Below are 12,454 nucleotides of genomic sequence, written 5' to 3' on the forward strand. Positions count from 1 at the left end.
ACTTCGAAAAGTCATTTGTGTGCTGCCTCGGATTCGAACCTGCGACCACTTGCATGGGAGGTATCAACTTATACCACTCGGCTATCACTGCTCTCCTTTGGACAAACATAAATAAAAAAAAACGAAAATTCTTACTGTAATTTTCTTCGGTTGTTTGACGGAAGCAGTAGGAGTGGGGGGCTCAGGGCTTTCCACTCTAATTCTGGACGACCTTAAAGTACTGCGTCTACGGGCACTGGGTTCTTCTTCAAATTGCTCAGGAAGCTCACTTTGCTTGTCTTGAACTTCTTTGCGCTTATATTGCGTCTTCTCTTTGTTTGGTAGCTGTTCTTTTCGCTTACTTTGCTCATTTCGCTTTTTTGCTTGGTGTTTGGTGATTGTTCTTTTTGCTTGTCAAGTTTTGGATCTTTTGATTGTTTACGCTTGGTTTGCTTCTTTTTTGGCCTGAAAAATAAGTATTATGTAACGCAAATAATAATAACTACATATTAAATAATGTGATAAGTGTATGCGACTACAGATCACGAGGTTTCAGGTATGATTTCGGAACGGGAAAAGTACTATTGGTTGTTTTAATTTATATTAGAATATTTGTCAATAGTAGTCTGGAGTTTGGTAACGTGTCCGGTATATAGCAATAGATGAGTCTATTGCTATACATCAGTGGCGAAGGCTCCCTATAACCCGATTCCTACCGGCTTTACCTTCGAAACACTCCTAAAAATGCGTCACATAAATGTGTATTACTCTCAAAAAAAATCGTTTATTTAAATTAAATTCTATATTTATTACGACATTCATAATATTTTCAATACGACTAATTTAAAATAAAAAAAATGAAAAAACGCCTGTTCTATTTGTCGTAGCAAAAGTTATTTTACCGAAATTGCCGTCAAACAACTCGACGGCGCGCGCAGGAATCGCGTAAAGGGAAAAAGATGTCGATGACGTCACGCGGACGTACTTTTCTATGGCGCGTTTTACCGGCGAGGTAACCCGGAATTCATCGGCTTATTGGGCGACTAGTAGGTACGACAGGCGCAACGGCGCGGGCGGCGCGGCAACTAGCGAATGTGTGAGTGAGATGCAATGATATTTAATGAGAGAGACAATGAATGCAATTGTTGCGATGACATTTATGATTTTAGATTTAGTTTTGTTTTCATTTTGCGCGCTATTTTAGGTTATTTTGGATTATTTTGTTTATTATATTTGGATGAGTTAAATTGTGTTAAATTTTCGATGAATGTTATTATTTTGTCTAAAATCGTGGTGATTGTGTGAATGTACTGGTCGTATCTTACGTGTATTTGTAAGTATTACTTTCATTGTTATTGTTTGTGTATTGCGATCATGGACAACAAGTAGGTAGAAGTAGAAGCAATAAACATTGTTAAATTAGTTATGAATCAGTAAATTAATGTTGTAGAGTGTAGACATTGTTTTCAAAATGCTCCTAGTGCCAACATGTACGACGTACCTACGTACTTATCTACCAAAATAAATAATACAGAATGCAAAGGACATGATAAGTATTTTAAACATTCCCTTATGTTATTCTCTACGTTATAACTTTATAAATTTATCAATGGCTTATTGGTACCTAGCTGTAAAGTGTTTTTATTATTTCTCAGATTGTTTCTAGTAGATAGCATTTGGAGTCAATCAAAGTTGTATTTAAATACTAAGACACTTACCTATTAAACGCGAAATTTGAAGTAATAGGATAGAATCATTCCTCATTAATAATTTCGGTCATAGGTACTTAGTTCTTACCTACTATGAAAGTAGTTTGGTAGATCGGATCGCATAATACAACGATTTATTCTGTTAACGTATGGTTAGTGGTCAACTTGGTGTCAAATTTGTTCAAGCCGCCATCGCGTCGGTCACCCACCTATGGAATGACCGCACCAAGAGTTGCTTAACTTTAGCTTAAGCAGTTTTAGCTCCGGCTTGCCTTTTGACAAAACTCACCCTTCGCCACTGCTATACATATATCTATTACATGGGACTAACATTGTTAATGGCGTAACGTGGGTGAATTTCATTCACCTCTACCAACAACTTAAGCTAGGTACAACAGGTCTGATATTAGTTATGTATGTATGTATGTACCTATATGTTTGTACATATGTATATATGTATGTATGTACCTACACACATAATATTAATTAACACTTACCTTCCTCTTTTTATAGGCTGGCTGCTTTTTTCCTTGTTTACTTTTTTCTTAGCTGGTGCCATTGTGGTTTAATCTTGATACTAAAAGAAAATTAATTTATTAACTTAGTTGAAAAAGAGCAGTGATAGCTGAGTGGTATAAGTTGACACCTCCCACGCAAGTGGTCGCAGGTTCGAACCCGAGGCAACACACAAATGACTTTTCGAAGTTATGTGTGTATTAGAAATAATTATCACATGCTCCAACGGTGAAGGAAAACATCGTGAGGAAACCTTGCATGCCTTAAAATTTGTTTAAAACATTTATTTGAGGGCATGCAAAGTCCCCAACCCGCACTTGGCCAGCGTGGTGGACTCAAGGCCTAACCCCTCCCTCATTACGGGAGGAGACCCTTGCCCAGCAGTGGGACAGTAATGGGTTAAATTTATTACTTAAGCCCGCTGCACACGACGCTTGTTTTGCTGCTGGATTGCTTGCGGGGCCCTCTGCTGGCTACTCTGCAGGCAGCGCTGCGAGAAAGTGACGTCACTGCTGGCTCTGCAGCGTGGTTGCGTGCTGGCTGTCGATGATAGAACGTGTGCTATTTTTCGTGACGGCTTGCTTGCGTGTTCTCTTTTTTTCGTGCTCTGTTGTTGAAAAAATATGTCGCAAAGGTGGTCTCCGGAGCAAATTAATGCTTTAATTGACGCATACAAAGAAGAACCGTGTTTGTATGCAACAAATACTCCGAATTACCACAACAAGTGTCTTCGAACTGAGGCTCTTGATAGAGTGAGGAACGCAGTTTTGGGGTTAAAGCCAACCGTGACGGCAAAAGAGTGCTCAACCATGTTTCACAATTTGAGAAATCAATTTAATATCACTTCGATGCACGCCTAGCGACAAGCACCGTGTGAAGCCAACCTACCAAGGGAGCCATCAGCGCACCCAGCGCCACAGCCAACTTCGAACCCAGCGGCAAATTCTAGCAAGCTATCTAGCAGCAAAACAAGCCTCGTGTGCGTTGGGCTTTAGTTGAATCTAAGAAAAAAAAAAGTTTGATTATTGTTTTTGGCGTCTTGTATTGTGTTTCTGCGTTTAAATGAAGAGAAAATAATGTATGTTTACATACATATGTATGTATTTTATAATAGTTAGACCTAGTTTCTCAGCTTCTAAATTATTATTAGATTACTAGAAATTGAGATTGTATTTAGTAATTTAAAATCATTATATTATTAGTTATTTTGCAATTTAATTTAATTGCAACCCATTACTGTCCTCCGGCAGGAGTCTCCACTTGAATGAGGGAGGAGTTAAGCCTTTAGTTCACCACTATAGCCAAGTGCTGGTTAGGAACTTGGGGACTTTTCAACAAATGTATTATTCAAGTTCTTAAAAGGAAGCAATACTTCGTTTTATTCTTAATGTTATTATTTAAAAACTCTTGACTGTAGCGATACAACACAGTAACGCCATCTAGCGACAAAAAGCAAATGCAGGTTGCAGACCAAAAAGCTTAGTTAATTAGCACAGCTGAATTAGTTTAGTACAAGTTTACATAGGATAATTAATTGCAAACGAAATGAAAAATAATTTGAGCTATGTAAGCAACTTAGCTTATATAGCTCAAATTATTTTCTCTCTCTTCTTTTTAATCAGATTAAGAGCAGTGATAGCCGAGTGGTATAAGTTGACACCTCCCACGCAAGTGGTCGCAGGTTCGAACCCAAGACAACACACCAATGACTTTCCGAAGTTATGTGTGTATTAGAAATAATTGTCACATGCTCCAACGGTGAAGGAAAACATCGTGAGGAAACCTTGCATGCTTAAAATTTGTTTAATACATTTATTGAGGGCATGCAAAGTCCCCAACCCGCATTTGGCCAGCGTGGTGGACTCAAGGCCTAACCCCTCCCTCATTACGGGAGGAGACCCTTGCCCAGCATTGGGACAGTAATGGGTTAAATTTATTATAATTTATTATTCTTTTTAATCTCACTCTAACTAAGGTACAAACCTATGATCACCCATCTTAGGTTTGTACCTTAATAGAGGCGACAATCTATTACAGTGTACAGTAGGACTTGTACCATTCAAAATCGATCCATTAATTCAATTATGTTAGACACTTATGATAGTTTATGATAGATATAGAGAGTGAATTTACCGCCAGTTCGGAAGGTAAGCAATGAGGGATGAGCAACTATGACAAGAGCTGGCAAGAAACTTCTGGCCAACCTTTAATTGCCAAATGGTTTACACAAAATTTGTATAACAAATTATTATTGATGTACAGAGTAAAACAGAGTTGGTACCGATACTACCAAACACACTATAGTCATAATATAAATTAAATAAATAGTTTGCTTAGCTCTTGGTCTGCAACACACATAAGAAATCATCGCACAGCAGTAAGGGTACTAGCAAAATATACAAAGATTAAATGTACTTAATGTCTTCCTAGCTAATATCCGGCTAAGGTGCCATTGAAACCAGCTAATGATGCAGGTGTTTGTTTATAGTATCCAAGCATGTTCAAAATACACAAGTTCACTCTCATATTTTATTAATTAATTGACAGTTTATAATTCAGTTAGATTTCAATGCTCAAGATTTTGATGATGAAGTTTGTTTAAATATTTTTAACGGTGTATAATATTTATACAATATGCTTTCCCATTGAAGATAATTTTGATGAAACTTTACAGGTGAAACCTTAAGTTTTTTATTTTATATCTGCTGTAATTGGATACTTTAAAACTAGTTTAATAAAATAAAAAAAGATTATGGACCTACTACTGTATTTTATATAAAAAAAAAGGTTTAACTCATTCTGTGTATCAATCTCTTTCAAAAATCAGGGAGAGTTTATGCTTGATTGAGACCACAACACTGGCCACAAACTCTTGAAGCATTTATAGTTTCATATTCTTATTAGACAAAGGCCATTGTGATAATATACAGTACCAAGTTAAAGTCAGTTTATTGCTTCCCTCAATAATAATGATATAAATAAAACAAAATACAATTTGGCAGGTTTGCACTAAAAAATATCAAATAAAATGTTGAATTTAAATTGCTTTTTTGTTTTTGTTAGCGGTCGTGACGTCACTAGAGATGGGTTATAACAGGTCTTTTGTGATACCTGTTACTCCTGTTACTGTTAAGTAAAAATAACAGTTTCAAATACCTGTTATTATATAACAACTGTTATTTTAAAGTGCTTGGAATCTGATATTCTAAAAAATCGCAATATGATAAGATATATAATTGTAATCATTGTTATTCATTGTACATTCATAACTGAAAACTTTCCTTCATGCTTTAATTCAGGCTTAGGACTGTCAGTTTGCGATTAATTTATTTAACCATTCATATCAGACTTACTACTGTTTATCAAACTGGCGACATAAACTAAAATAAAACCTAATAATATAACAAACTAGAAACTAATAACGAAACGATCAAAACTTTATACAAATTATTTACTGAGGTGAAATGCCGATTACGAAATAACAAAAACAACTTTTGTATTCTTCCCGCTCTTTGTAGAGCATAATTCAGCATAAGAAACGAAAACTATTTTAAACAATATCTTTATTATTTCAATATTCACCTTTATATTTATTGCAATAGAGTACAACGGTAGTAGTAAAATAGGAACGCCAATCACATCGCATCATCCGAGATACGTTTGGATACACGTAATAGACTCACTTCGTTTGATTTATGGAAATAAAATAATGTAATAAAAATATTTTTTTCGTTGCTTTTAACCTTGACGTATTTATTCTATCATTATACAAATATAATCATGGATCCATGTTATAGTTATATGCATAAACATATGAAGTATTACATAATTTCATCTAAAAAAAAATGACGTGTATCCAAACTGAGATTAAAAATACGTAAAGTTTAGTTTCAATGATAAATAAGTGGTTTCTTATGAAAACAATCTCGAATAGGTATTTATTATAAACTTTTAATAAAATCTAACTACTTCAGTAAAATGAGGAAATAATTAATGATAGATAATAAGGTATTAAGTATTATTTTAAATCATTTTGTTATGGTGTTGGAAGTACCTTTATTTTAGAACGGAGTTTAGTATAAGTATGTTGGTAGCTCCATAAAAGTGCATTTTGAGACCTTGTTAAAAATTATAAAAGATTTTCTGGAATTATAATTACAATTAAAATCAAATTTAATTCGTACATTATTTGTATTTTATTACATACTTCTCAGATATTTATTGTCACATAAATTACTAAGAAACTATAAAATAATCGTTACTTACAATTTTTTACTAAATTAATATTTATATTAATACAAATTTGTGAATTATGTGTGATATGTATCTAAACGTATTCGTTATTACGCAACCATATTGTAGACGAGTAATTTTATATGTAAACGCCCTGCAGTTGTAAATCTTTACACTTATTAGAATAATAAATACTAGGAGGTTCTCATTCTGGCTAGGTGTAAGCTGATTAGTAAGAGCGAGTGAGCAATAACAGTATGTAACAGGCAATGACAAAATACCTCTACTTGTCCTTGTTCTTTTTGTCGTAGTAACTGTGACTGCTAGAGTATGTGGTTGGTAGTATGGATATTTCGTGTGTCACAGCGTATTAAGACTGTTACTTGAGTTAGCTGTTATTTTGGATGGGTGGTAACAATTGTTATTTGTTATTTTTAAATATCTGTTACTTTTATCTGTGACCATAAATACGCCTCATCTCTAGACGTCACATCCAGTGCGCGCGAAATGGCGGTCGTATGCATTAAGCCTAAAATTTTAAAACTAATTTTAATTTTTTGATATTCCTTATTTTAATGCACTAGATTTTTTCTTACTTAGAATATTTATACCTTTCTACGTATTAGAATGTAATACCAGATCAACATATAACACACATTTATTAATTTTATTCAAACAATTTTTAGTTGACAGCCTAATATTTGAATCTGGGGGCACGGAAGTGCCCCCGCAAGTCGAGCAAAAAAAAAGCGGCACGGCCGTAACATCCTTTTCTCGAAGCAATTCGGGCTATTTTTGACACCCCTATAATTTCGTTGTGGATAAAACAAGAAGCCTGGATTTTCAGCAAATAATCAGTCATTGTATAAACACGGTATATTTAAAATTTCAGTCAATTTGAACCAGTAGTTTAAGAATGACAACTTGTTAAAATTTTGAATTTTGTCACTCACTGATTCACTGACTCACTGACTCACCGATCATCAAAAGTCTAAGGTACTTCTAGCAGACTTAGAAGCTTAAAATTTAGAATACAAATAGGGTTTAGTGTTTTAATCATGGGAAAAATTCAATATTTTCTAATTTCGATCCAGTTTTCTAAATACACCAACTGCAACAATAACTTTGTAATCCCATATAAATGTATAAGATTACAAGGTTACATTTGCAGTTAATGAAATCAAAATCAAAATCAAATCATTTATTCATTTAGGTCAAGTGCTGATGAATGAATGAATTATTATTACTGCAGAAAATAAAATAAATAGGTGTAAATAGGTACCTACTATATGAGGCATAACGGGAGGGGGTATAGGGTGGGTAAGGGTGTTCAGCCCATGAAACTGAACAACATTCCCATAGGAAAATTTGTTGAATTATGAAAAAAAAACGTCTTTCCATACAAATTGGACTTATGTTCGCTCTACAAAAAGAAGTGAGATGCCATCAAAAACATTCTGTAAAAACCTCAAGTCTCGCCGTAAAAAGTTGTGAGATCAATATAATACCAAGTCGATTAATCTATTTAGTCTCTACTTAAAGGACCTTCTGTCTTAAGTTATTACGTATGTTATTATCATGCCAATTTAAAAAAAAAATATACCTTTAAAACAAATAGATCGACTTGGTCATCGCAAGAAAACACAAATTCGCCATTAACATTTCAGAAGCATTAACTAATCAAATCATGCGATGACCAGGTCGGTCTATTTGTTTTAAAGGTATAATTTTTTTTTAAATTGGCATGATAATAACATACGTAATAACTTAAGACAGAAGGTCCTTTAAGTAGAGACTAAATAGATTAATCGACTTGGTATTATATTGATCTCACAACTTTTTACGGCGAGACTTGAGGTTTTTACAGAATGTTTTTGATGGTACTATTTAATTTATATCAAGCTATACTTAATGCCTTTAATTTTATTAAAAAAAACGTATTTATTGGACTAGTGCATATTAAAATAATATGAATTTGCATTATTTTATGCATAAATTGTAACAATACATACATATTCCCTATTCAGCGAGCGCTATGTTCAAATCTCTTCACAAGAACGCACAAAATACAATATAATATCTAATAGCAATACGAACCGCTACAAGACTTTGTTTATGTTATTATAAACAGCAATAAATCACCTATTAAATCAAACTTTGATTATCGACCGGTAGAAGCCATTGGCGGGACGCGGCTACCTGACAGGTTACATCAGTATTGCCAACTCTGTAATTCGATAAACGTAGAAAATATGGACAGGTAGCTTTACAAATTCCTATGCATGTTAGATAATATTTTGTAACGTTACTTAAAATAATTTTTCATCTGTTTGAAATTTCTTCTAACTCAATTTTTTACTCAAGAAACAATAAGATAAGTAAAGAGACGTTCAAATATTATGACGCTCTACCTACCTAATTTTAGTGTCGCTGGTAACTCTAGTTGAACGTGGAAAGCCAATAGGTAGCCAATAGAAAGTAAGCGAACACGCGCGTCATGCACTATCGTGCAAACTTGCATTTCCTATTTTTCGACCGAAAGGGATGTTTTTTTTTAAGTGCACCTTTTTAATTTGTACCGAGGCTTATACCATACTAATGGTTAATGAGTAACACTTTCGTATTTAAAATATTTTATACAAGTAATAGCATTAAACATATGGACAGAAGAAAAACATAAAACAATGAAAGGTTAACGCTTTGCTCGATCCGGGAGTCGAACCAGAGTCTTATTGGTCAGCAGTCATATATGATATACACTACCGTTGAAACCACTGAGAAGTAATAATTTTAATGTAAGCTACGTACTCTCTATGTAGCTTACATTAAATTTATTACTTCTGATGACAATAACAAACAAAAACAAACATTCAAAGTTTAACAAATTATATTTATCTTTATTTATAACAAATTTAAACTTACATAAATAGCTCATAATTAAGCTTAATTTGAAAGCAAATATTTTCACAAAGCACTTTTCATTTTTTCACAACATTGAAATCCTGCCTGTAAGACTTTAAATTAGACTGAACTCTTCTTATAATTATACTAAGAGCAGCTAGCACATCTCTCAGGAAGTTCCCTAAATCAGGAACCATTGTATAATATCAATTCCTGTTTTAAAAGAAACGAGAAATATACCCTTTACTTTCTATTGTCTTCACTTGCTGCACCAGGTAACCAACTCACTCCAATCCTAGTGACAACATCTTGATTGAACCTAGACTCATTATCTTATTAGCTAGACACAAATAAGAACAACCATACAAAAATATTTCAAAAATTACTTAACAAATAACAATCTTATCTCACTTTAATTACCAATACATAATTACAAGGCTTTTTTCTCAACATATTCAAATCTTGACATATAGTATCTACTAAATTACAAAGCATTTTTTTAACACATTCGATCCTGGCTAGCTATACTTAAAGGTGCAGTAAAAAAAAGAATTTTATATTCAAATCCTGGCTGTTTAAACTTATACTTAAGTGTACAGTAAAAAAAAAAAATAATCAGTTATTTTTTTTATCTAACAAGTCAACATAGCAAGCAATGAGGTCTTCATCCTTAACTCCAAGTTTAGTCTGCAAGTCTTTTGCTATTGCCTGACCTTCTTCCAGGGTCTGGTCTGGTTTTAGAACTACTTCTAGCTCCATATACTGGCCAAGATCATGCACTGTGTCTATGTGGATGCGAGTTTGATCTACCATGTACAGTTTGCTGAAACATAGAAATATAGGATTATTTAATTATTATGCATCATAATTTGATGAGAGTATGAAGATATTTAAAGTGTATGTGTTTGTGTAGGGAGGTAAACTCCAGAGCTACTGGACCTTATTTGCTAGGGTCAGAATAAGAATATAAAAGTTTATGTTTACAAAATTATTGTTTATTGGTCTTTCTTTGTAAATGGCTATGGCATGTGGAATGTGGCAAATGACTGAACAGATTTGAATAAAATTTACAAGATTTTACCCCTGAAAAAGACTCCTTTTTGTTACCAAGAATTAACCTATAAGTGGTCAAAAAAAGGGATTTGACTTTGTAATCTCGTTATAAGACATATAGTTACACAAAACTTACCGTTCCTTTATGACTCTACCACGAATACCTAACGATTTTCTTAACATAGCGTCCAGAACTTTCGCTTTTACACTATCCAGGTCTAATAACTCGTAATTACTGAGTTTAGGACCCCCTTCGTCATCACGGTTGTACCTTACAAGGGTTGCGGAGGAATCTTTATACGTCATTAGCTTCAAACGACCATCGTTGACGATGTAAAATGTGTCATCCTGGTTTATGATTTCAGTCGGTTTTCCGCTCAATTCTTCCGCTACTTTGCAGATGTTATCGTAGTCTGTGATCTTAGCTTTGATTTCTACGTTGCGGAGAGACATTGTGAGCTGTGGAATGTGCAAAATTGCAAGTAGGTATGTTAGCGTATTGAAGTTGAGTAAACTTTGTGATGACTTCACTTGCAAACTGAACAAAATTATGTTTAATAGTAAATGTAAGTACCTAGTTTATTAGCAAATGTGTTAAAAACGCACACTTTTCAAAAGCTTAAAATAAATGTTTTTATGGAAATTCGAGTCAAATGTGAAACGTCGGCTGTTCTGTTTACCGCCTGTTTTTCTGTGACGCTCTCAAATGCAGTGTGACCAGATTTAATTTTAAGAAAATACCGAGGCACCTCAAAAAAATACTGAAATATACCGACTAACATAGGACAGATATACCAATAAAAATACTGATTTTCTTAAAACGTTTTATTTATTCATGCTCACAATAAATGTTAGAATTATATTTTTACATCCTTTTCGAAGGATTAAAATTTACACAACCTCCTTCATCTTTAATACCTTGCTTTGTTTTTAAAATAGCTGACACATTTTTGTTTATAAATCTGTTTCTTTGGTCCGTTTTTATTAAATTTATCTTTAAAATATGCGCTCGCATGCAGCATTCGACACCGGTATACATAGAAGAGATTTACTAAAACTAGTTATATTTTTGTATTTTAACATGCCATCACTGTTAGAATTTTTTCCAACTTCCACCCAAAATTGTTCACACGAGATGGGTGAGCCAGTGCTGGAAGATTGTAACAAATCACTTACTTCGCGATCAAACTTTAGGGTTCTATATTCTTCGTCAATTAACTGCATTTGTTCTGGCTGTACTTCGCATGGGAAAATTGGAAAAGCTTCTATTACATTTCGTAAACTGCGAAATTCTTTATGCACGGCAGTGTGTGGGTTAAGAAATTTCAGTTCTCGAAAAACTGGATTTTCAAAAGGCAAACGTAATTTCAATTGCGTGCTCAACTCAATTAAAAATGATTGGCACCTTCTGAAAAACTCAGCAATCTGTTCTTTCATGTTTAGATTTTCTCTGTGTTTGATTAATTCTTGGCCTACTTGAATACCTAAGTACATATCTTTCAGTGGCAAATAATTTACATTAGACTTTGGGTCTAACGTAAATACATTGTCCGTACGTTTGATGTAATTAGCTTTCATGAAGCAACCCAAAATCGACAAGTACATACTAGATGCATCATCATACAGTCTATCAATACACGGATAGTCGCCTTGAAAAATTATGTTAAATTTGTTTACAATCGGCAAAATGTAGTCCAAAAAGTAAAAATACAATTTGTTTATATCAGTGGTAAAAGAATTAAATAAAAATTCTGATGACATATTGCGATCACTCAAGTATTGGTCTTGAAAGAACAATTGCAATGCCCTCCACTGCTCAATTATTCTACTAATACAGGCATGAAGTGAAAGCCACCTTATGTCGTAATGACGCAAAATTCTATGATTTTCAGTGTCTGTGAAATTTTGGAACTCAGCAAATTCTCTTTGACGCTTGCTGCTTTGAGAAAAATATCCATATACTTCTTTTACTATTTGTTCTAAATTTCTAGGCAGTATTTTACAGGCGTGGCTAACACTTAATGCTGCAGAGTGACAAACTATATTCATTTAACTTAATTGAC

At 33.7% G+C, this 12,454-nt stretch overlaps 1 protein-coding gene across 1 annotated transcript; it reads right to left on the reverse strand.

Moving 5' to 3' along the window:
* Nucleotides 1-9,953: 9,953 nt before the first annotated feature.
* On the reverse strand, nt 9,954-10,844 carry LOC142985754 (uncharacterized). The gene is made up of 2 exons (XM_076134001.1): nt 10,528-10,844; nt 9,954-10,161 (listed from the first exon to the last, which is right to left on the reverse strand). Exons 1-2 carry the CDS (start codon nt 10,842-10,844, stop codon nt 9,954-9,956), a joined length of 525 nt encoding a protein of 174 aa, XP_075990116.1.
* Between the last annotated feature and the right edge of the window lie 1,610 nt (nt 10,845-12,454).

This window comes from Anticarsia gemmatalis, chromosome W (assembly GCF_050436995.1).
Source record: "Anticarsia gemmatalis isolate Benzon Research Colony breed Stoneville strain chromosome W, ilAntGemm2 primary, whole genome shotgun sequence".
Taxonomy (NCBI): domain Eukaryota; kingdom Metazoa; phylum Arthropoda; class Insecta; order Lepidoptera; family Erebidae; genus Anticarsia; species Anticarsia gemmatalis.

What these genes read in the sequence shown, in the direction of transcription:
- LOC142985754 (XM_076134001.1), bottom strand. Translation starts at nt 10,844, where the DNA reads ATGTCTCTCCGCAACGTAGAAATCAAAGCTAAGATCACAGACTACGAT. An exon ending in GGTAGAGTCATAAAGGAACG is followed by an intron (nt 10,162 to 10,527) that starts GTAAGTTTTGTG and finishes TCTATGTTTCAG; the next exon opens with CAAACTGTACATGGTAGATC.